The following is a 25,687-nucleotide window of genomic DNA, read 5'->3' as shown; positions in this document are numbered from 1 at the left end:
CATAAGTATTGATACATTAATGCACATAATACTAAAACAAGAGCACCGCATGCTGTGTCAATGCTCCTCTGTTTAAAATTCTACATATTGTACTTACATTATCATATTGTACTTACATTATCATATTGTACTTATAACCATCCAAAAATAACAAGGTACAGAAGGAGTTTTCAATATAGGATCAGATATCATATCGTACTTTGATAATCATATTTTACTTATTACCATGCAAAAAAACAAAACAATGTACATGTACACAAGCAGTTTCCAAGATCAGACAATCTTATTGTACTTTGATAATCATATTGTACTTGAATAATCATATTGTACTTATAACCATGCAAAAATAACAATGTAGTGAATATACACAAGAAGTGTTCAATGTAAGATCAGATAACCATATTGTACTTAAGATTATCATATTGTACTTATAACCATGCAAAAATAGCAAGGTACACAAACAGTTTTCAATGTAAGATCAGATAGTCATATTGTACTTAAGATTATCATATTGTACTTATAACCATGCAAAAGTAAAATCATCAAGTCTTTAAACTTAAGAAGAGAAGAGGCAAACATCATCCCTTTATGACAAATGGGAGACCAGAAATAGAAAATATATCAGAGAAATAATACAATCTAGTGATACACACAGCATCTGCGGGTCCATGTACATTAAATCACCATAGCAACACAAGAATAGAAATACTGCCAGCAACTGTAACCATGTATACAGTTGTCCTAACAATATTATATTTATTTGGATATCAATTAAAACTGCATGCCTCCAGGTGTGTAAACAAAATTTCATTAAACAAAATCAAACTTGAAAATATATAAATAACTTAAGAAATTGGATAATTATACATAACGCAAGAGACACTTTGCATAATTAATTACCAATATGAAATCATTTACTATTTAAATCAGCATATTTCTACCCTACTCCAAACAGAGTAAAGCCTATTTCTGCCTTTTTTGATACTATACCGATTATTTCTCAGGGTAAAATATCTGCCTGAAGTAATAACAAAATTTAACAAATAAGATTACTTTTTTTTCAAATTATGAAAACAAAATCACAAAAATCTGGAGGCATGTTGCTTTAAATATGAACAAGAGCTGTCATTGGAGACAGCGGCGCTCAACAAAGACAAAGAAAAATAAAACGAACGCTCGACAAAGACAAAGAAAAATAAAATTAACGAAGTATCAATTAAACAAAGTAAAATACACTACTCGATTGTACAAAATAAAGTTTCAATAATAATGGGTTAGCTCTTTACCTGCCAAACAAAAAGTGATAACCGTGCAAGGCTGACCAGGCTCGGTACTGCTCGTAGCTCAACGTGCTGGACCCAGAATTGATAAGCCTTTGGCTTGCAACTCATACAGAGCCAGGCTATCCTGCGTGTCCATGCCGACAGACCATACTCTATACTGCTGGAGAAGCTCAATTTTTGAAGAAAAAAGGTTTTTTTCATTCAAATTCCCTCAAATTTCAAAATGGAGGGTTCCAAATTCAAAACAGGGGGGCAAATGCATGACACAAAATTCAGCAGGATAAAAGATTAACTCCATACAAAAAATACACCATGCAGAATATAGCACTTTTCATACAACACTGCCCAGTAGTAAGAAAGCCAATTTTATACATCACAGTCCTAGACAATATGGCAAAAGTAATAAAAAAAACTTTGGTAAAAATAAGAAATAAGAGGAAAAAAAACAGTGTAATAACGCTGAGTTGAAAATAAGAGCATGTAAAAGTCGAAGCAATAAATAAGACATACATTAACACTGTAGTGAAACCCGTACCCTGGCCATATTCTTACTACCGAGCAACGTCTTACTGTCCTTAATAAAATTCTGCTATAAGATACAATTATGCACCAGTCAATTTAAACCACGCCCCACTATCAACTAGAAGCGCAAATGTCAACTTTTGGATTTTCAAACCCTCGTAAAAAGGTGTAAAGTCCCGCCCTGCAGAGATGGTCAGATGATTAAACTCCCAACTTACTGCCCCTGGACTCCAGGTTCAAACCCCTTTCCAAACCTTTCTTAACTGGCGCCAAAACAAACCTGCAATATTATAAACAGACGAAATGTCAAAAGTCACGGCCCCTCTCCCACCCTAATTCCGCCAAATTCCTGAGGCAGGGGACTTCTGGTTACATTTGACTGGTGCTTTACAATGTATATACCTAACTTGTTATGTTAAGTATCTACTAATTTTATACAGTTTGTTTGAAAATTTACATTTCAGATTCCACAAATGAGAATTCATAAGAGACTATATTTAACAATGTTAAAGAAGCATATATTCTATATAAGCATTTATATTACATGTATATACAATAAGTTTTGGATTATAAACTTCCAATCTTAACTAAGTCGTAAGAAATTACACCAACTACGTTATTTCGTCAAGAATTTTCAAGAGCAAAATATTTTGAAAAGTTTGCAAACTCAAATTTCTTTGTTTCCAATTCTGAAAAGCATACATATACATGTAACACGTGCATGACACACACTATTATTGAAAGGTCCTCAGAACTCAGAAAGAGTTTTAACTCTTGTCAATTATCGTGCAAGAGTTATAATTCTTGGACAAAGATCAACAATTTTGTATGCACCAAACGTTTTACAAAATATTTCACCGATTCAAAAGACAGGGAGAATAAAATTATCAAACTATTCTTTGAATAAGTCTTTTTTTTTTAGTAATACAAACAATGCAGTACCCTGCACGCAGCAATTATCAATCAAAACAAGAAAAAACACACAATCCAATTAACAAACTTAATCTCTTAACAACAATCGAAGCAAAAATAATTTACAGATAGGCCTGACTTTACATATACATGTATAAGAAAGATAACTCTTGCTACACAAACTGATTATTTTTTTCATTCTGACACAATTTTCAAGCCCAAAGCTTATATTCAACAACATACTAGAACTCAGCAACATTTAACATTGCATTGGTTGACAACAAATAATTAATTTAATATATTACTAAGGTAGCTGAAGAAAAAATTGCAATCAAGACAATATTTGAAAGGGAGATGTTTTCTGAAAAACAAAAAAGAATTGAGAAAATATTGATAACAAAAAAGAAAAGAAAAATCTTAACGGAGCTGTAAATCTGTGGTTTAAAAAGACCAGTATTTACTATGAATTTACACTGTAATAAATTCTGTTAATATTCATAATTTATATATACATGCATGTATATATACTGGGTGTTACCTCATGCCGGAAGAATAAACGGGCAGGATTATCAAATTTAATTAATAGAAAATGAGCTGGTCAAAAACTTCTATACTTACAACAAGAGGACATTTTGCTATGGTAGTTATAACCATCTAAATACATTTGCTACATGTATATCAACAACAATACCTTATACAATAATAATAACTAACGTTACAGCATAATTTTTTCTGTTAAAATTCTGATTAGATATAACATCTTTTATGTGTTAACGCTTTTGGACTTCAGTGGAGTTCCTTTAAAACCACCTGCTGCATAAATTTCAAATTTTGATAAATAGGAAAAAAGGGGGTATGTTCTGAATTCAAAGCACAAAAAATTTATCCTCGCACTCTCACTAAGCTCTATAGTCTATACTGTTGGATGTCTAACTTTAACTATCACTTGATATTGCAATGGTTAGGTTTCCAAATTTTGAAACACGCCAAGTTCATTATATATATACATTGTGGTAAAAGTTTTATTTAATATCTAGTCTTAGCTTACTCGTCAAACAGATTTTACTCATGCCACCAGTGCGGACCAAGATCAGCCAGTACATCCGTGCCATCTGATCATGGTCTGTACTGTTCGCTATTTAGTGAGTACCTTTTTTATAATCGTCCCTAAAAACAAACAATAGATTTGTCCAGATTTCCAGATGGACAAGTCACTTATATAATATATTTAGCTTAATAAGAGTTAAAACAGGACAAAAAAACCATTCATACATGTATAATTATGAGTAGGAAAAACTGACTATTATAAGCTTTTTTATGTACGGCAGAAGAGATAAATACATTTTGCAATGGTCAGTTTACAGATATATTATCTTAGTGCAGTAACGGGCTAAGTCCTTATAAATTAAATAAGAGTTAACCAGTTATTGCACTAAGGTGACAATATATATATTATCATGTACTAAAACAAATATACATCAACTATAATTATAATCAATCTTTTTTTTTAAACAAAATCTACGTGGCTACCATGACATAAAATACACGTTTACACAAACTTGAAATAAATAGTATACATGATCAATTAATTAATTAAATTAATCAATTAATTAATTAATTACATGATTGAGATCCTCCTAGCAAACAGTTATATAAAATGACTTTACCGTCGGTTTAAAACGGACAGTAACAACTGATAAATACACACTTATTTTGGCCAACCTCTGACAATGCTATAAGATATGGTCAAAATTCAGCTTTAAACAATTAGCAAAAATAAGCAAAAAATGACGTTTATTTTTCTACTGAATGATTCAATGATTCAGAGGGGAAAATTTATCAGAAAAATCTCAGAAAAAAAAAAACCCTGAAATACTTGCGTTTTTTGTTTCAAATTCATTTTTCATGTACATGTATATTTAAACAGAATGAATGAGTTTTAAGAGAGAGAGAGAGAAAAAATATGGAGGACAGTCCAGAATACAAAAACCAATTATTTTTTTGAGGGGATGGGGATTAAATAATACAAATACAAAGCAGGGCTGGCAAAATCTGATTTTGACTCTATTGTTCGTTTTTATCTAAAGCATTTCTTAACTTGCCCATATGAAATTCTCGAAAATTTCCACAAGTCCGTACAGACTGTGGGACAACTCGGGCAATACGAACAATTGATTTTGCCACCACTGCAAAATATGTCATATAGCTATTCCCAAGCCTTAAAGGTGGAGGCAGACATCTGGCGCCATTAATTTAGGCATGAGCTGGCACCGGAGTCAAACCATGTACCATATACAAGTCAGTGTTTAAAGGTTTCAAAATGTGAGCCCCTCCATGGCGTTTTTTTTAGTTCATAAGGTATGTAAGTTAAATATTAAGGTCTATATATCAGTTTAACAAAACAGAAGGTTATTTGACTTACACAGAAGGTCATGTGACTTACACAGAGGTTCTACGTAACTATCAGCCCTTGTTTGATATAATATATACGTATATACAACTGATGGTCGATGTTCTAAATGTATGCGCGATGGAGACTAAGCAGATAAAGCACTTTATCAATGATGTTTATATATTGAGGTACATATGGCAGCCGGACAATGAATGTTATTTTGCACCAATCAACTCCATGGAGAATATCGGGGGACTTTGACATTTGAATGATCGAACCTGCAGTAAAGGCTGGGACAGTTATATGGTAAAAATCCTTTTATAAGAAAGAATACTGTACTTTGGATATATTCCAACTATTGTGGAAAATGAAATAGAACTGCCTTATTGAGCCAGCAGTGTTGTAACAAAAGACGGACGGTAAAAAACGTGGCTAATCCCTCCAAACCCCCCCCCCAGATGAGGGGGGGGGGGGGGGCTAGGGTTAGAATTGATTGATGCAATTATTTGTAAAGATTTTTTTTTGACAGGTTATATGGCTTTGTATAGGCAGTTGTTAGTTTATATGACCCGATGTTATATAAGCTTGGATTAAATATCAATTAATCATTCAAACATGGCCATATTACCTGTCAAATGACTTTATTACCAATTTATAATACTGCACAATTGTTGTATTTTGACTCAAAATAAAATAAATTAATTCAAAAGATTCAGCAAGATCAGTATATTGATAATATACTGTATTTGTCACAATCATCCAATGAGATTTAGTATAACAAGTATATTAATAATATACATCCAATGAGAATCAATGTTACAAGCAAACTGATAATTTTCATCAAAATCATCCAATGAGAATCAATCTTACAAGTATATTAATAAATATACATCAAAATCATCCAATGAGAATCAATGTTACAAGTATACTGATTATATACCGTAAACAATCATCCAATGAGAATGGATGTTACAAACGTGCAGTATTATAAATGTATGAATTAAGTATACATGATATGCTGGTTGTATAATACTTCCCTGCCATCGTCATCATCTCCTGATGTTGTAATTTGGCCTTGATTGTATAGTTTTAATGTAGCATCTAACATGCACTAACATATAACAGCATGGTACTAGTCTAAATCACTGAAATCTATGTGTTTGTAATAAACCACTGATGAGAAATCTATGTGTTGGTGTTTTTTTTTACTAAATTATTCATGACAAATCTATGTGCTTGGGTTTCTTTACTAAATCATTCATGAAAAATCTATGTGTTTATACTAAATCATCTTTAAGAAATCTATTTGTAAGTTGTGACGACATTCATTGATATGAGGAATCTATGTGATTGAAATAAATCATTTATAAATAAATCTATGTGTTTCACCTAAAAATCATTTATAAATAAATCTATATGTTTTCACCTAAAATCATTTATGAGAAATCTATGTGTTTTTCAACTACTTGTACACACATAACTATGTTTTCACATTCAGCACATGGATTATTTCATAATCAAAATACAAAAATTACAAAACAAAAAGACCATATTGCCATGACTGCATTTGCTTTTTTATCATCTGTTCAATAAAAATCAACTACCCAAGTTTAACCTTTACTCTGCTGAAATAATAAATATTTCTTAGATCAATGAAGTGAGCCATGTCATGACAAAACCAACATAATGGGTTTGCGACCAGCATGGATCCAGACCAGCCTGCGCATCCGCGCAGTCTGATCAGGATCCATGCTGTTCGCTATCAGTTTCTCTACTTGTAATATGGCTGGTAAGCGAACAGAATGGATCCTGATCAGACTGCGCTGATGCGCAGGCTGGTCTGGATCCATGCTGGTCGCAAACCAATTATGTTGGTTTTGTCATGACGCGGCTCAAATGGTTTTTATTCACAGGGTGATTCGTAATTTCAGAGGTGGTCTTTAAAAAACAGGTTTGACTATAATTTGTTACATCTAGTCACTATGTACTTAAGGTATCAAACATTAGCTATAAATCTACTTCTAATATACAATACCTCATATTGACTACACAAAACACATGTATCATTATTCTTTTGTATACGTACAAATGAGGACTATGTCTATTGTTTCTATATTCAACATTTAATGAAAAACAAAGCATTCAAGATGTATTGATTTGTGATTAATGTAATGGTCTGTTCAGACGATGCATTTTTCCGTGTTTCACTCATTACAAGGATAACACCAAAAAAAAGAGTTTTGTTTCCCTGTCTCCTGCAAAAAAAGGGACAAAAAGGTACAATTTTTTTTTTCTTTCTATTTTTAATTTAATTTTTTATTTTCATAGTATTTTAAATAGATATTGTACGGCAGATTTTGAAATCTAGGAAAGAGGGTAAGAAATGGTCCAAAATCGTCAATTCATAAATAAATATAGGGTACGTAAAGGAGGCGCAAAAAACGAAACTTTTTTTTTTACTTGGCCTAAGTATAAATATAATGAGCATAATTATATATTATTACGCAGCTTAAGATACAATGATTATATCATATACTGTAGAATACTGGTCAGGATACAATGTCACCGACTATAAAACCTGAAATAACTTAAATATATAGTGTTCCATCACAGGTGCTTATTTTCATGATTTGTATTGTGTTGTTTTTTTCGATGAGTATAATAAAAACCGCTGATGTATGATATAGTTTATATCTCATTATACATGTATGATGTAAAAAGTGTTGCTATTATATAATCTCTTGATGGCAAGCTGTTTACACTGTGTGTCAAATGTCCTCGTAAAAAAAAACGATGTCCAGTATGATAATCGCATGATGATTACGTGTGTTGCTGAGTGAAGTCTCAGGAAAGTGCCAGCGCCTGAAATAATATTAAAACAATCGTACATATTTTTTACATTGTACCGCAAAGTTTGGAGACTGCTTGAGCTAGAAAACAAATCCGCAGGTCATCGTTACAAAGTGATTCTATACTTTAAACTTGAACACAATATTTTTTGTTGTTGTTTTTTTGTGTGCGTTATTTTCTGTTGTAATTTTGATTGTTTTGTTCATAGTGTTCATGTACAACAATAAACATTTTTGTTTTTTTGGTTGAGTTTTACATCACACCAACACAAAAGATGTCATATGGCGACTTTCCAGCTTTACTGGTGGAGGAAGAGTCCGGAAGCCCTTTCGTGCATTATTTTTTGTTTGTTTGTTTTGGGTTTTACGTCACATCCATCGACACAGTATAGGTCATATCGCGACGTTCCAGCTTTACTGGTGGAGGAAGACCTCAGATACCCTTCCGTGCATTATTTCAGGCACAATCTGGAATGTGGTAGAACCACTGACGTTCTGTAAGCTAGCTGGATAGCTTCCTTACATAAAACAAATCCAAAGTCTGTCAAAATTTAAACCCACAGTGGTGAGGGGCAAGTGGTTTGGTTACCAATTTCTCTGCAACAGACCAACAACTAATATCACATACTTTTTTTTTTTTTCATTGAGAGATAACTCAATATTCAAAATCAGTTATCATGGTTAACTTTCGCCACACCCTACGATAAAACCAGCGAACGCTAGATCGGAGCCTGCATCATTTTCAAATTTGCTGTTTGGGGCGTTCTGTTAAGAATCCCATTATTTTATAAAAAAATGTTTACAAGATCTTATAATCAATATATATAATAAATTATTAAGTCATATAATATATGTAGAAAGAAAGGACATACAAGCTAGCTTACTGGTGATCTTGGCGAGTAATTGTCATATATGTTGATGAGATCTTCTATACGATACTGATTAAGTACGACAAAACCTTCTAGTCGCGGGTGGATTTTCTTCGCACAGTCCTGACAGTGCACAACAAACTTGTTATCCTGTTCCTTCACGAATAAGATGTTAAATACTTCCACCTGTAACGAGATTGTTTATTTATAGAATGGTATTTAAACTAAACAAGAGGATTAACCCGTAACCTGCCGGAACTCAAAGTGACTAGCATTTGTCACCGGTATACAGCCAGACCAGCCGGCACTTCTGTGCACTCTGACCAGGCTTTATACTTTTGGCAGCTTAATTTTTGTACTTTAAAGGAACATCATTGAGCTCTAAAAGCTTAAAAACATAACGTCTTATTTTATCAACTGGGCACTTAACAAAAAAATAAATAAGAAACATACTTGGAAATAAATTAAAAATTGCATTTTTCAGCCATCCTTAGCCCAATTTGAGTGAAAAGCATTTCACTGATGCACAGGATAGTAGGATGGCCCTTAAACAACAATCTGCTAAAATCAAGTTTTTAATCTTATTTTGTTTCAACTGTTTTGCCAGTTCTTATTGAAATTTTTTTTTGGAAATTTTTTTGAAAGTTCGTCAAGAATGATTAATAACGTACCTCACAAACATTACAATAATGAGCAGCCTCTCCCTCCACGCGGCCATGCCACTTTATCTCGTGACCCATCGCTTCTACAAAATCCATCGTCAATTGAACTTGCCGTAGTGAATTCAACAGTGTAGTTCTGCAAATACAAAAACAAGCAGTGATTTTTTTGTAAAAAATGGTTGATTGTGGTATTTCTTTCCACTGGAAAATGTGACTGTGACAGCTAAATCTTGCAATATTCTAACTTTATAATTTAAATGAAATAGCTATCCTGCTATATATGATTGTGTAAATATCATTTGTTATCCAGGGAGAGGAACTATATGTCTTCTTTTGTTCTAATCCCTTTCAATTTCATGTAATAATTATATACATATAAAATGTAAAATATGTGAAATATTGAAATAAACATGTTTAAACTAAATATCTAAAGCAGGATATTTAAATATATAACTATTGTCTATGCCAGAAAAAAAAGATAAAAGAAATTGATGTTTTAAAGACTTAAGGGCTTTTTGTGATAACATTTGTAAATCATGTTTCACATTTCTAATTAAAGGGAAGTAACTTGTGAAAAGCAGACAAGAGCCAAATCTCAGAGGTGCTCAAAGTTATACTAAAACTTGGTAAATATTAATTGGAAACTAGGAAATAAACTATATTCTTGATCAAAATACTAAAAATAACTCAGTCGTAACTGTTTGCATATTGCATTCTTTTTTTTCTTCTTTTTTTTAAATTGTAAACAAAAAGATAATTGATTATGAAAAAATAGCAAGAAATGTTGAATTCATTATTTTCTTGACCAGTTGAACAATGTGACAAAAATGTTTTGGTATTAACCATTTAAGGATTATGCCTCAAGATTCATCCTAATTTTCATGAAAATTTTGAAAACGTATTTAAAAGTAAAATATTGTGAAAAAAGAAAGTAATTAATACATTGCAGATGGCACTTACAATCCACGTAAATTACCAAAAAGAGGTCAAAAAATCTTAAAATTGCTCTTACAGTGCTAGAAGTGTGGTAGAAATATAGTGAAAATACTGCAAAATAAGTCATAAATCGCACACAAGATATAAATCATTAATAGAATCTTAAATTATTTTACTTTTCTTACAAACTTTATATGTTTTTCCCCAACTTTGATTTTCTTGATATATTTTGGCTCATCAGTAGCCATGCAGCGCAGCTTTAATCTGCTAGAACCCAAATTGTTTAGCTGTCATAACCAGTAATATTGAAAATGAATTTTTCCAAAAATGGAAACTGGACAAGTCTATTTTATAAATCTAACAGACTAAAGGTAAAGTATGCGATATTACGTACTTGATGGTTTCAAACATCTTCTGGTCGGAAGTTTTGATATTTTTTGCGATGCTCCAGACAAGGTGAAGCATCGGGACTATAGATTTGTAGTTCTGTAATTTGTTAAACTCGTATCTCTCTAGACCGGACTGGATCTGCCGCGCTGTCATTGGTCCAACATTCCATGCTATGTTGTTACACCAACCCTGTAAAATAAATCACAAAATGCAAACATCTTCTATATACGTACGCCAAAAACCATACTGAAAAATCATTATTTGTGGGGCACACACTTTTGTTGTTTTCGTATATACGCCAATCGATGAATTTAACGTCCAATGAAATTTATTTTTTCTGCTGTAAGATTATTTGCATAACAATATTTACATTTCATTGTTTTTGCAAAACAGACATTTTATGAATCTAAGAACCCACAAAAATGTCCTGTTTGAATGTACCCCAAAATATGATGCACATGAAAGTAAGTGAATTTTACAGAACATAATTCACACTAATATCAAAGTACTTATGATATCAAGGTAATTACTGATGATATATGAATACAAGTAAAATCTTGTTTGTTAATAGCAATACCAACACAGTTAAGGTCATATATCGACAAAACATGAAAGGTGATTTTGACTAACCTTGGGTGTTACAGTCTTAAAAGCGACACAAGAGGTTCAAACCTACCTCACATGCTGGAGCTAATTCAGTCGCCTCTTACAATCACAAAGGGATAAATGGTGGCTGCAATTCTGATGCCACAACCAGTGAAGGCAACCCCTCAGCCACAAGGGAACTATGACAGAAGGGAGATCCATTGCATGGTGGTAATGGGCGCAAACTTTGAAACACAATGTTATAAGTTTGAATAAAAAAAGATAAATACAAACAAAGCCTTGCAGTAGGCTATTACTTACAATAGCTTGTACCCAATGCACGCAACCAGTGCCGACCCAGACAAGATCTCCGGGTTTCTGTATAAACCGGTACACTGGTACATCCTCCTCGTACAAGTCTTCCAGTACTGGCCACCAAGAGCCGGATAAATAGTCAACTCCGTTCCTACATGATATAAAGGTAAATACAATATAGTCATGATTTATCATAAACATGGGGTGTTTCTTTATGTTTACAGTAAACAAGGAAAGGCACGAAACATATTTCCTGCTCATCAAAAAAAAAAAATCTTACAAGTAATTCAAGCTTTTAATTGAGAAACAATCTGTATGATATTAATAATTCATAGTTGAAAATCAAAAGCCCATATCGCCCAGTTGCTTCAGAAAACATAAATAACATTATTTTTTGGAGGATAGTGTTACTGATAGAAAAATTACTCCATTCAAGAAAGAACAACTGTGTTTGTTTTTTTCTCTAACATACATCGTGAATAGCACACACTTTTTAGGACCTCATTTTAAATTTCACTTTGGAAAGTAAGCATTTTATGTTGTAGGTAGAAGGGGATTGATAGGATTTTCATTATTAACAGATCAGCGATCCATTTCATCAGTTCAAATGTTATTAAAATCGGTTGTACTTTCAGCCTGTAGATCCAAACCCAAATATCTTCTTTTTTTGGACCCATGGCCAAATAGGGCTAAATCATTGGCACATCTGTTGCCTCAGATGAAAATTAAAATCCTGATTGTACTTTCATTGGCATTGTATTCAGATAGTCTTACTAATGGAAAGTCTTACTAATGGAAAACTGTGCCAGCTCAAAAATCCTGTTTCGTTTAATTCCAACTACTTATCACATTTTCCTATCAAAAAATAATGTAAATGTTCTCACCTTTCACACATGTTGTGAATAACGCCCCAGTACTGTTCCGGTACACCGAACCATTCCGTGTCACCTGGACCGATGTTAATATTCACAGAGCAGAAACTATTATTCTCTTGATGACCTAGATATAAAAAAAAACAAAATGTTAATTATTTCAGTCATAATAAATATTATACACTGTACTTTACTATATCTATCACCAAGGTCTTATAGTGCACAGTTGATACAGTTGTGACATATTGTGACCATATTTAGTCAAAAATCAATATTCAGACAAATTCTTAACAGTTATGCTAACATTTAGACAAAAAGTTAACTGTTGTGTCAACATTCAGGCAAAAATGTTTAAAGATTAGTAAAATTTCTGACAAAAAAATAACATTCGGACAAAAGGTTGTTATTTTGACAAAAAGTTAACACTTGTGTTACTATATAGACAAAAAGTTAAAAGTTGCTGTCCATATTTAGACATTATGTTAAAAGTTGCGTCCCTATTTAGACAGAAAGTTTACAATTAAAACAAATAGAATAATCACCTGGAGTTCTGGATCCTGGGACCTTCATATAAAGCTGTACGGTATTCATACCAAGGATTGTGTGCCCGATGTGACTGAGTAAATTACTTCCTGACACAAGACGGCAAAACGCCGGTAACTTTGCCAACTCTTTCAGTTGTACTTCCCATTTCTTATGATCGGACAGATCCACGTTTGTTCCAAACTTTATCATTTTTGGCTTCTTACGACTGCAATAAAATAGAACTGGTGTAAACTTTTAATCTACTGAATTGTCTAATTCCAGTTTTAGAACTGATTATTTACAATATTGGGGATATTACATTGAAGTTTGTCAGCTAAAAGATGACTGCAGGCTAACCATTTACTGTTTCAGCTGGTCAAAGAGATACTATGCTCAAATTTGATACTAGGGGTGTGGATCGTCGGATAAGTGACGATCCGATCCGAACCACGATTCAGCACTTACGATTCACAAATCGAACCACAAATCTTTCGTTATCAAGACACCCATAAAAACATGTACATTAGTTATAAAAAACATGTTTATTTTTAAAAAAAACAATACTTACATTAAATATATAAATTTATAAACTAGGTTTATGTTTTTATTCTTTGGGTGAGTATTTTTGTTTTGTTTTTTGAAACCAATTACTTCCTAGCTCATCATCATGGTACATGGTCTTTAACCGGCAAATTGTATTCAGGTAAACTTCACATAATTTATACTCAAATCGTATTTTTCTCGATTTTAAGAGTGTGAGAAACAGTAAATGTATATAAAAAAAAATAGATCGCGATCCCCGATCTCTGGGCTTACGAATATTCAAACTCGATTTTTCACTTTGATTCGTGATTATCCAGTACTCGGATACTCGCCCCAGCCCTATTTGATACATACATAGTTTATTCATTCTGTTATTCAAATTAGAAATATTCAGTAAGAAATTTATACATTTCAATACTTTTGTTGAAAAAAAAAAATTTACTGTAGTATGAGCATAGTATATCTTTAAAGATGCTAGCCTTGCACATTTATATAAAGAATATTTAGAAATTTTGTAAATGAACTTACAGTTTAGATGATATAGATGAGTTGGAATCACTGTCAGATTCTTTAAATATTCCTTTAGCCTTTTCTTGTTCTTCCTGGAAATACAAAAATTTCATTAATCAAGATTAAAATAAACACTTTTTTATTTTTTAAAGTAATCGAAAATTTTAATGTAACAAAAACTACACAGAAATGTCTATAATCATATGGAAAGATTGAAAAAGACGCAAAAACTCCAGCCAGCAAGTCAATATGTCAACTTTCCTGCTTTGTGAAGGAATGCTTAAGTGTCACTCAGTGCATTATTTCATTACAAGAGGGTATTTGAGTAGTATTGCAAACCCCGCTCAAACTTAGCTGGGTAGCTTCCTTACATAAAATAATATGTCCCTGATAGGATTTCAACCCACAACCATGAGGAAGAAGTAATTAGAAGCCATGGACCATAATCACTCAGCAACAGAGGCCGAAGGTAACAAGTTGATTCAAACACATGTACATGTATATCACACATTAAATTTATTTTTGACCAACAAAATACATGCATTATGATATTCAGAATGAATAACAACTTTCAGATTGTGGTGCATGTAATAAGCTGTTTAATATATATATACCATAGTTATGTTTGCTAATAATTGGTTGTTTATCTCATGAAAATCATTCCAGATATTGGTTATAAGAAACTTTGGATACAGTGTACAAAAATGTCATGGTCCAGACAAGTTCGCTATAACCTAGTTTTACTGGATTATAATACCAATAGCACCTACCCTTAATGATTCCTGAAAACTGGCTGCCTGGTACTGGGCATATTTGGCTATAGACGTGTGGTTCCGAGTGCTGTCACAGTGCCAGACTTTATTGCCAAACTGGTCCCTGTTCTCATCTGGTGCTTGCATCTTCTGTGTGCGAACTTCAACGGCATGTTCCGCGTTGGCTTCTACAAGACTTTTCGTGGAAAATAACCCCAAGTCTGTGCAATATAACAGATTTGATTAATAACTGATCAAAATGTTGACAGGGTGTATAAATACAGGTTACAAAATCTTTTGCACAGCTACCGAAAAGAAGATTAAAACACCAACTACACGTAGATTACTTCCTGAACTTAGATGTTAATATAATAGTTATAATTAAAAAATCTCGACAACTTTCACAAAGTAGCAAAACTGTCACCAAAGGTTTCCCTATAAGCTAAGTTGCTTGAAAATCAATTTCTACTTCACCAAAGGCTTCCCTATATGGTAAATTCCTTGAAAATCAAATTCTACTTATCTTTGAGAAAACAAGTTGTTTATTTAGATTTATAATTGATTTACAAGTCATTTTTCTACCTTATGAGGCCAATAATGGCACAAAAGGCTTGAGAAAGGACAATCATCCCATGAAAGGTTGACAGAAACAACAGGCATCTCCAAATAATTAAATGAAGCCATACTGAATTATGTTTAATGTTTAATGTCATGTTCAGAGTAAGAAAGACAACTGTTGATCCATTTAGGTTTTAAAGAGAACAGAGTTATCTACTTATGTCTCAGTGATCATCTCTAAGCTGGACATTTTACAATAACTTATATTCTATGTGAACTGTTCCATGTTGTCACAACTGTGAAATTATTTTGTCATCCAAATAATGAATTTTTAAGTGACCAAACTTATAAAATTTTTGTTATCAAAACTGAAAATTGCATAGAGTAAACTGAAGAAAATAAGGGTTGTAATTGCAGCCAAATTTGAGAATTTTGATATATCAATCTGGGAAAAACGGAGTTTCATGCTTATTAGATCAGACCTGTGTTTTATTTTTTATTGTTTTGGTTTGGTTTTACTTTGCACCAATACAGTATAGGTAACATAGCGACTTTCCAGCTTAAGTGGTAAAGGAAGACTTCATATGCCTTTCCGTTCATTATTTCAGGCACCAACAGGCAACTGAGCAGAACCACTGACATCTATAGGCTAGCTGCATAGCTTCCTCACATGTAACAATCCAAAGTCCCTGTCCAAATTCGAACCCACAGCGATGAGGGACAAGTAGTTTGAAGTCTACATCAGACTCGTCTAGAGGAAAAGACAAACCAACTTACCCAGTTTCAGTGCTCCCGCCATACCTCGGATGACCACCACTGGTTGGGACTGACAATACTGCTGAAGTTCTGGAGAGAAGGCGTCCTTCTTAAATTCCAGCTAGAAAAATATAATATCAGAAATGTTAAGGAAATAGATAAATTATTTTGCATATTAGTATTGCATAGTTCAAATTCAAATGTTCAGATATGTATTTATGATGGCCATAAGCCTCAGTGATTAGTGAATTACTGAATACAAACACCATGCAATATTGTATGATAATTTCAAATAGAAATATGTTGGAACTACATTTTGCTGAGAAGTACTTTTCTTTATGTTTAGTTTTACAGTACAAAAACACAATGTAGGTCATATGGAGCCAGAACAGAAAAGATGATATTTTGGCTAACCTTGGGTGTTACAAAACTAAATTTGCAACACCAGGGGTCAAAACTACCTCACCTGTTGGAGCTAAGAGATGCATAGACTCCAATAATTCAAACTCATTTAGTCGCCTCTTATGATCATGCAGGGATAAATGGTGGCTGCAATTCTGATGCCTCAACCTTTAAAGGCAACCCTTCAGCCACAAGGGGATTACTTTATGACATTTATTATATAATTTAGTTTATTGACATCAGATGAAGATATCCTTTTGTTATTTCATATATATGCATATAATTTTACTCTTGATAGCTTAGTTTTTGCTTTTGAAACACAATCAACAGTGGTAGAACTGACATTTTCTAAACTGCTTAAATCTTTTTTATTTTAAAAGTTCTTTAAATATAATCACAAAAGTTGAAGAAAAAAAAGTCCTCTTAAATTTTTAATTAAAAAACTTTCCTATGTTTGTATATATATAAATCATGTATCATATTTGCTTTTCTCAGTTAATACTTACATATACACTAGGTGTTGGGGGATTGAGTTGATCTTTGGGGAGTGGTGGCCTGGGTGGACTTGGAGGGCGTGGCGGAGGTCTGTCTCCCAGAACACTTGTTGTTATACCAGTTTTACCTTTGATAAAAATAGAAATGTACCAAGATTACTGAATAGCACAATCACTGGTTTGTATTTTTTTGTCTACTGCACATGACATAGCTTGTTTTTTATCATGTAACATGACCCTTACGTATCTCTTTATATTACACATGTATTTAATATACATATACAGGATAACATCGTGCGGTCATTTTAGCCTAGATATTTCATCAGAAAAACAGTCATACGGTTAAAGGAACTCCACTGAGGTTCAAAATCTTAAAAACATAAAATTTAAATTTCTTACATAGATCAGCTGGGACACTCAATACAGAAAGATATGCAAAAGATGATTAAGAAATATACCCAGAAAAAAATTGAAAATTGTATTTTTGTGTTATTCTTAAGCCAATTAATATATGTGTCATTTTTCATAATTACAATAATTATTCTGGAGAAATGGAGTGAGTGAATGATCTGAAATATTGCACAGAAGTTTTATGTCTAGACTTACATCAAATAGAGCATTTATCTTGAAAAATTATTTGCAGTCCCACCATGTCAAAAAAACCTGAGTGGAGTCACTTTAAAAGAATGCAACACATGTTGTCATATAGAACAAAGTTTTATATCATATGGCAACTCATGTGGTATCCTATATGTACCTCATAACAGATAAAAATTGATATACAATAACATGTCACTATCAATAACTATATAAACAACTGATTACTGCTACTGATTTAAACAATAATTACAATTGTGATAATTTGTTTTTTCGAAAAACAAATATCATTTTTGTACTTGACCTTGTTATAGTGGACTTTAATAAAAAAAAGACACTGATAGCATTTTGATATTATACATTTAGATAACAAATAAATAGATATATCCCACAAATACAAAACCAAGAACAATAGGGTTTTAGGTCTACTTCATAGCCATATTTTGGTCACATCCATATTGGTTTAAGAAATAATCTTTTTTAAGTCATAGAAATTAGCACTGAACTTTAAAAGCAAATCTTGCTAGTTTGGTAACCTTGCCATTTTCAAACCTGAATAAGGAAGTTGTACCAGCCCAACGACACATGGCACAATGTACAAACAGCTTTATGCAATGGTAGCCCCAGTAGTTTTATTATGGAAACATAACTGTCAAATGACAAGGCAATAGCACATGGAAAGCATGCCCTTGTCCTTACATGAAATACGGATAACAAAACTTCGAATTATCTATTTATATATTTATTTTTATGCAAGAATAGCACAAATGCGCTTTTTTTTTAGTTCATTTACATCTACAAGCCCCCAGACTTATTAAATCCATTTAAATGTGTCAACGTGCTCCTGTAGTTGTTAATGCACAAAAAAAAAGTGCATTAACCCTTTACTCATACCAGTTTTGTAAAAACGTACTTTCCCAATCTCAAGAATATAGGTAAAATTTCAAACAAACTTATAACTAAAACCTGATCAAAACATATATACTATAATAAATAAAACACACTTCATAGACTGAATAATTAAAATAAAAAATATAAATAAGAAACGTGGCTAAAGAAAGGAAAGTCAAACTTACCAAGTCCTTTACAGGCCCTTAAAATCTGTTCCCCAGACATATGTATATTTAATTTAGGAAGAGAGCCGTATTTGGCCGATTCTGTATCACATTTAATGACTTCACTGTCCAATTTCAGCATTTTTTCTATACTCGGCGCACTTAGATTAAAATCCTGAGATGAACTGGAATGTATCCCTACACCAGCAGAACTACTTTCACCAGTTCGCAAGTCAGCTGACACTTTGCTCTGACTAGATTGAATATCACTATGAGAATGCTCACTGCTCTGCGAAAATTGTTTTAACAAATCCTCCGCGATGGACGACGCCAGGTCGGGCCGCGACAGTACGTCCGTAATGTCTTTCTCATTAACAGTATGCGCACTATCCAGCGATTTCGATAAATTAGAATCACCTTCAGAACCCTGAGACAATGTTGATGGAAATGGAATGTTACCGTGGATTTGACCTTGGGAACGTCCAGGGTCAAACCCTGATGGCAATGGTGGTCCTTTTAAAGGTGAACTTGTGAAATTCCCACTTGTGCTTGGATGAAATTGTGAGAATCGTTCAATGTTTGATGGCAAATGTCCCTGAGAGTTGGGGTTGTTTCCCCTTATTTCGGCACTGGTTCCCAGCGGAGAGAAAGGCTGCTGGGATTGAGATCCAACTTGGGGCTGGGCACCAAATATCCCTGCAGATTGGGTAGAGTTCCCTGACATCTGGCCCTGGCCCTAAAGTATTTCAGTTAATAATTGATATAAATAGCTATTCAAAAACAATATTTAAAAGTGCCTTACAATTGTTTTTTGGACATGTCTCCTTTAATTTGAGGATTGACCGCAAAACTGCAGTACTTAAATGAAATAAAGGACTTACATCAGTCTTGCGGTCAACCCTCGTTATTAACAAGTCAACATTAAACCATATCCATAATTTTTTTTTTAATTCATATACATCAAGTGTTACCAAGAGAATGTATATAAAAACATTAGTTCAAAAGCTTACAAATATTTTGCAACTTAAAAATGAGTTTTTAAAATGTATATTTTTATACCATTTAAACTTGCTGATGATCATGGTAAGAATAGATATTGCCCTTAAATTATGTGACTTATTTTAGATAATCAGTCTTTAATGCTTAACTTGATGAATTTCTGAATTGCTGGACTTGTCAAGCTTCCATTTTTGACTGTCCATTACATTTATTTAAATTCACACCAACATTGTAATGGTCATTTTGGCAATTTTTCAGCTTTATTGGTGGAAAAAGAACTCAAGTGCCCTTTTGTGCAATATTCAGTCACAATCAAGCACCCGGGTAGAACCACCAACACTCTGTAAGCTAACTGGAAAGCTTCCTCACTTTACGCCCCTGGCAGGATTCTAACCCACAGCGGTGACTGGCAAGTAGTTTGAAGTCAACGATCTTCACCACTCTGCCACTGAGGCCTTATCCTTCCAACAGGAAAGCTGGAAAAGTGTCATATGACCATTCTGTGAGAGTGTGACTCCGCCCAATAATTAATTACCTGTTGATTGAGCATCTGCATTTTTGCATGCTGTTGTTGTAAATACACCTGATGTTGTAGATCCTGTAGTAACTGGCGTCGTGCTGGATCAAGGTTCGCCTGTAATACAAAATAATGATTATTACATAACTAAGCTAACAATCTATCTCCCTACTATGTCAAACACCCCTTCACTAAGATGTAGACATGTTGCGCCAGCGGCAATAGTAATGATAATCAGGGAAGAGGTGATCTTGCTTCTCAAGTCATGATTGAACTTTCATAAATCACAATTAAACTTTCACAAATTATAACCAAGCATTTCTATTACACAAATCTAACAGGGTATTAATAGTCACCAAACAAACCAAAGCTGTGCAGTGAACTTCAAAGATCCACAGGTTTGAATGTCATAAGTTTCCTCCATAAAATTACATGGGTACTAAACTAAAGCTAGAAGTGCTTTAACCAAGTCTATATCATTAACATATCTTGACAGTATGTAATGAATGGATCATTGAACCTTCAATCTGCGTAACTTGTTAATGGATTTGTAAAGCTGTCAATTTAGTACAGTATTTTTTTTTTTTTTAATTTACAGAATTTCAAGATCCAAATATTAAAATTGAGCTACCATAAGTATACAGCCTGGTCAGACTGCACAGAAGTGCTAACTGGCCTGGCTCTATACTGGTGACAAAGGCTACTTATTTAAGTTTCTGGGCTGCATTTAATGGTAAGATAAGTCATAAGACTTATGACCAACTTAAGGACTAACTTAAGACCATTTCAATAAATATTTTTATCTTTAGTCAAAGACTTGCATTCTGTTTAAATTCATTCTCCTGAGAAAAGTTTATTGAAGAACTATTGGTACAATGACATACACTTTGATCAGCCATGTGTTAGTGTTCACCTGCAGTGCTATTTAGAAATCGAAGAAATCTTAACATAAGAGTCATAAATTAGGCGGGTTTTTTTTATACCCAAAACTGTCTTGATTTTTGGTCAAAATGGAAATTTTAGACTTAAGACTTTCTATGAAACACAACCCAGCAGGTTAAGGGTTTGTAAGCGTTTAGTTTATACAAATTTATTTTAGTTCGATTGTATTGGAAGCTATAAGCAAACTGAAACAATCTCGAATCCATTCCCGGAACCAACCAGTACTAACAGATGAATGTAAAGTTTCTTGCTCAAGAAACAACTGCTTGCCCCTGACAAGGTTTTAAAACCATGTGGCCGGCAATCCTTAGATTACTAGTCTAACATGTTAATCACTCGGCCACTCAGGGTTCATAAGTGTGAGAGGCGTTACCTGATTTTGTTGTAACTGATGGAGTATCTGTAACTGATGTGGTGACAGTAATTGTGGAGGTCCTTGTTGAGATGTCGGACTCGTCTCCAACAATTCTGATGATGGCTGAAATCAGAAAATACTCCTTAAATAAACTGGTAGCAGATATTAAAAGATAACCTGAAAGTTTTACTTAAGCTTTGATTTTAAACGGATAACATTTTAAAACTGGCGAATACTCCCCAAACAAAACCACTCTAACACAGCTCAAGAACAATTCCTAACGTTGAAAACTCCATTTTTAGCCTCGAATTCCCTGAACCCAAAGTTAAAAAAACATGGGTAGAAGTAAATGCAAGATACATGAATACTTAATATTTGAAGATTATAAGCTAACATTTAAAATCGAATGAGAAACAGTAAAACAGCGCATACAGTGTTAACCCTCCTCTGTTAAAAATTCTTATTCAACATGTTTATTTGTACCTAAAATACATTTACCTTATCTATAATTATGAGAGAAAACCATAATATCTATTAAAACTTTAAATAAGTTAATGATATCAACACGAAATGATATACGTTGTACTACAAGAATGCCTACACACAGAAATTACTGTAATGTTCCAACAAATGATCCGCATCACGACAAAACCAACATAATGGGTTTGCGACCAGCATGGATCCATGCTGTTCGCTATCAGTTTCTCTACTTGTTATAGGGTCTGAAAGCGAACAGCATGGATCCTGATCAGACTGCACAGATGCGCAGGCTGGTCTGGATCCATGCTGGTCGCAAACCCATTATGTTGGTTTTGCTGTGACGCGACACAAATATATAGTTTCAAAACTTACCCTTTTCCGAGGTTGCATTTTTTTCTTCTTGTCATCAAGCATTGGACCTTGACCGGCAAAGTTCTGTTGTCCTGGAGACGGACTTGCCCCACCCGATTGTGGCATCAAAGGTGATTTCTGTACTGTGTGTGGTGTCCCTGAGCCTTGTCTAGATGTAAGTTCGGCAGGTATAGGAAGGGCCCAAGCCTCTTCTATACTGGGTAATGTCTTTGGCCTGGAATTTCAAAGATAGAGTTAGGTATTAATGTACTTGTTACTTATAATACTAACAAAGTTAAACCATGATCTCGGCTGGTTATGAGTTAAATGACTAAATACGAGTTTGCAGCCCGTGGCCAAAAAAAAAGTCATGATCATAATCGGCCTGCTGAACATAAGCAAGCACATGCAAAAACATGAAATATGACATCACAGTTGATGTCATCAAAACAAGCTAGCTGAAAGTGAAATTAAGTTTTTTTAGTATTTAAGTGACTACTTACTTGTTTTGTAGATGTTGCATGGGTATTTTGGAGAGATGTTGCTGCAAAAACTTTATTTTTCCATTCAAAGTTGGATTTACTATTCCTCCTGAAAAAACAAAATACAGTTAACAATAATATTAGTGTGAAATACAGAATATAAAATTGTTAACATTATACTAACTGTGGGATTGTTAGAGTGCTTCAGTGCTTCAGATTGACTGTATTAGACCATTTGGTTGAAAATCCTCATTTTGCCTTCAGAGATAGATTCATTAATAAATTAATTATTATTATTTTTATCACAAAAATTGCCACTAAAATTAGTAAACACAAATAAATAGAGCCATGCCATGTACATGTAACACAAAAATTTGTATGTCTTGTACAAATATATAAACCCTTCTGGCAGCTACATGTAAAGAAACCATGCAACCAATGCAGACCAAGGTCAGCTTACATGTCCGTGTCGTCTGATCTTGATCTGTGCTGTTCTCACTATTCAATCAGTAAATACTTTGAAATTTTCCCTAAATATGTTGAATGGTCTGACCCAGATTGAAAGATGGACGAGTCCATTTAAGATATTTAGCGGGTAAGGGTTAATGTTGTGAACTTTTAACTGAACAGAAACCAGCATAAAAATGTAGTTTCTCTTTTTTCAAATTATAGTGGTAGGTATCAGACCACTAAAAAATAAAAAATTTCCATTAGAAACTTAATAAAGGAAAACCTGTATGTCAGCAAGATCACATTTCCATAAGAACAAGAATCGTCAAGAGAACACGTGTGTTTCAGTTAGAAAAATCATTTAAGAAATGATATTTTCTTAATAAAACGCTGCACTAAATTTAGGCAGACAGATATCACATGTTGTAAAACGTGACACTTAAAGAAAAATTTAATACATGATAACCAATACTGTCATCATCATTTGAAATTCTGGAGAATAATATTAAAGAATAAAATTGAACTCTTAAAATGAACTAGTCCTGGTCTGCATTGAAAAAAGAACTGACCAGATTTATCGAAAAGCGAGTTTGATATCACTAAACAATTAAAACGAAGTGCAGGCTGGCCTAGCCCTATACTTGTCCATTAGGCAAGGCATTTTTGCCACCAATATTCAAGAGTTAACATATTTCAAAGAATTTTTGCAATCTCTGTTAAGCAATAACCTCTCAACAACAATGGTAAGAAAGACATACAAACAAATTTAACCGAAAATCTTTGTTCACCAAAAGGGTGTTTGTGTGTGTGTGTATTCTATGCTTAATGAGGGTCCATCCACCCTTTCAGGCACTGTGAGTATAAACCTCCAAAAGTGCATTGCTCTGCAGAGGATGTAATGTAAATTAAAATAAGCCTCTGTACCAACCTTTAGCAGTTTTTGTTGCATTGATGTAGCATGTAAGAGCGTCTTTTGGCTGGTTACACGTTTCATACAGCAGACCAAGGTCGGTCCACGCCGCTGAATGGGATTTATCGAGCTGCACCGCACAGATGTACGCCTGCAAAGCATCCATAGGCTGATTCTGTTGTTGATACAGAACCCTGAAATACAAAATAGTATAAATAGATAAAAGCTAATAATAGCTAAAACCTTGGGAGAAATAATAATATAAATGGATAAAGCATGGTAAAATAGCTAAAACCTTGATATAATAGTTGTATAAATGGATAAAGAATGGCAAAATAGCTAAAACCTTGATATAATAGTTGTATAAATGGATAAAGCATGGTAAAATAGCTAAAACCTTGATATAATAGTTGTATAAATGGATAAAGCATGGTAAAATAGCTAAAACCTTGATATAATAGTTGTATAAATGAATAAAGCATGGTAAAATGGCTAAAACCTTGAAATAACAAATGTATTAATGAATAAAGCATGGTAAAATAGCTAAAACCTTGAAATAACAAATGTATAAATGAACAAGAGCCATGTCAACATGGCCATCCCCCGCCGAATGTGTTTGCTCATTGGAAGAATGTATATGTAGTAGAGCGGAATAATTCCATTTTAAGAGGTCTTTTGGTAATGAAAACTGATGGCTATAGTGATTACAGATTTGAAACCTATGTGAATACTGATAGCTGAAAATAACAAAGGGCAATTACTGAAAAATAATGCAGGGTAGGTTATCATTCTTGTGTGCTGCATCCCTCCTCAGTAAAATCTATCCACCTATGAAGTTTCAAGTTGATACCTCAAATACTTTTTGAGAAAAAAATTGAATTGAAAAATTAAGTATGAAAAAGAACAAAGGGCAATTACTCAAAAATTATTAAAGGTAGAGTTATCATTCTTGTGCAGTGCACACCTCCTGAGTGAGATCTATGCACCTATGAAGTTTCATTTTGATATCTCAAAGGCTTTTTGAGTTATGCTCTGGACAAAAATTAATTTTGAAAAATAACAAAGGGCAATAACTCAAAAATAATGCAGGGTAGAGTTATCATTCTTAAGCACTGCACTCCTCCTCAATGAGATCCATCCACCTTTGAAGTTTCAAGTTGATACCTCAAATACTTTTTGAGATAAGCTCTGGACAAAATAGCATGAAAAAAAAAAGGGCAATAACTCAAAAATTGTATAGGGAAGAGTTATCATTCTTGCGCACAACATTCCTCCTCAATAAGATCTATCCACCTATGACATTTCATGTTGATATCTCAAACACTTTTTGAGTTATGCTCCACTCAGGTGAAAAATTAGGTATGAAAAATAACAAAGGGCAATAACTCAAAAATTATGAAAGGTAGAGTTATCATTCTTGTG

At 33.3% G+C, this 25,687-nt stretch overlaps 1 protein-coding gene and 1 long non-coding RNA gene across 3 annotated transcripts; both read right to left on the bottom strand.

The window, feature by feature from the left end:
• Nucleotides 1–5,141: 5,141 nt before the first annotated feature.
• LOC132721280 (uncharacterized) lies at nucleotides 5,142–6,737 on the bottom strand. Its single transcript, XR_009624443.1, has 2 exons — nucleotides 6,536–6,737; nucleotides 5,142–6,498 (listed from the first exon to the last, which is right to left on the bottom strand). It is a non-coding gene; the product is annotated as an uncharacterized LOC132721280 (long non-coding RNA).
• Nucleotides 6,738–6,800: 63 nt separating this feature from the next.
• On the bottom strand, nucleotides 6,801–24,459 carry LOC132721279 (lysine-specific demethylase 6A-like; the record flags this gene model as incomplete). Of its 2 annotated transcripts, none has more annotated exon segments than XM_060705560.1 (17): nucleotides 6,801–7,971; nucleotides 8,831–9,013; nucleotides 9,499–9,625; nucleotides 10,820–11,004; nucleotides 11,722–11,866; nucleotides 12,600–12,714; nucleotides 13,130–13,338; nucleotides 14,184–14,257; nucleotides 14,936–15,138; nucleotides 16,253–16,352; nucleotides 17,140–17,255; nucleotides 18,801–19,515; nucleotides 20,314–20,412; nucleotides 21,611–21,715; nucleotides 22,445–22,658; nucleotides 22,927–23,014; nucleotides 24,284–24,459. In XM_060705560.1, coding segments are annotated over 16 exon segments (2,851 nt in total), but the record flags the coding sequence as incomplete, so codon positions are not given.
• Between the last annotated feature and the right edge of the window lie 1,228 nt (nucleotides 24,460–25,687).

Source organism: Ruditapes philippinarum, unplaced genomic scaffold, assembly GCF_026571515.1.
Source record: "Ruditapes philippinarum isolate M1 unplaced genomic scaffold, ASM2657151v2 ctg231_1_1_1_1, whole genome shotgun sequence".
Lineage (NCBI taxonomy): Eukaryota > Metazoa > Mollusca > Bivalvia > Venerida > Veneridae > Ruditapes > Ruditapes philippinarum.
This window is presented reverse-complemented; position numbering and strand designations above follow the sequence as displayed.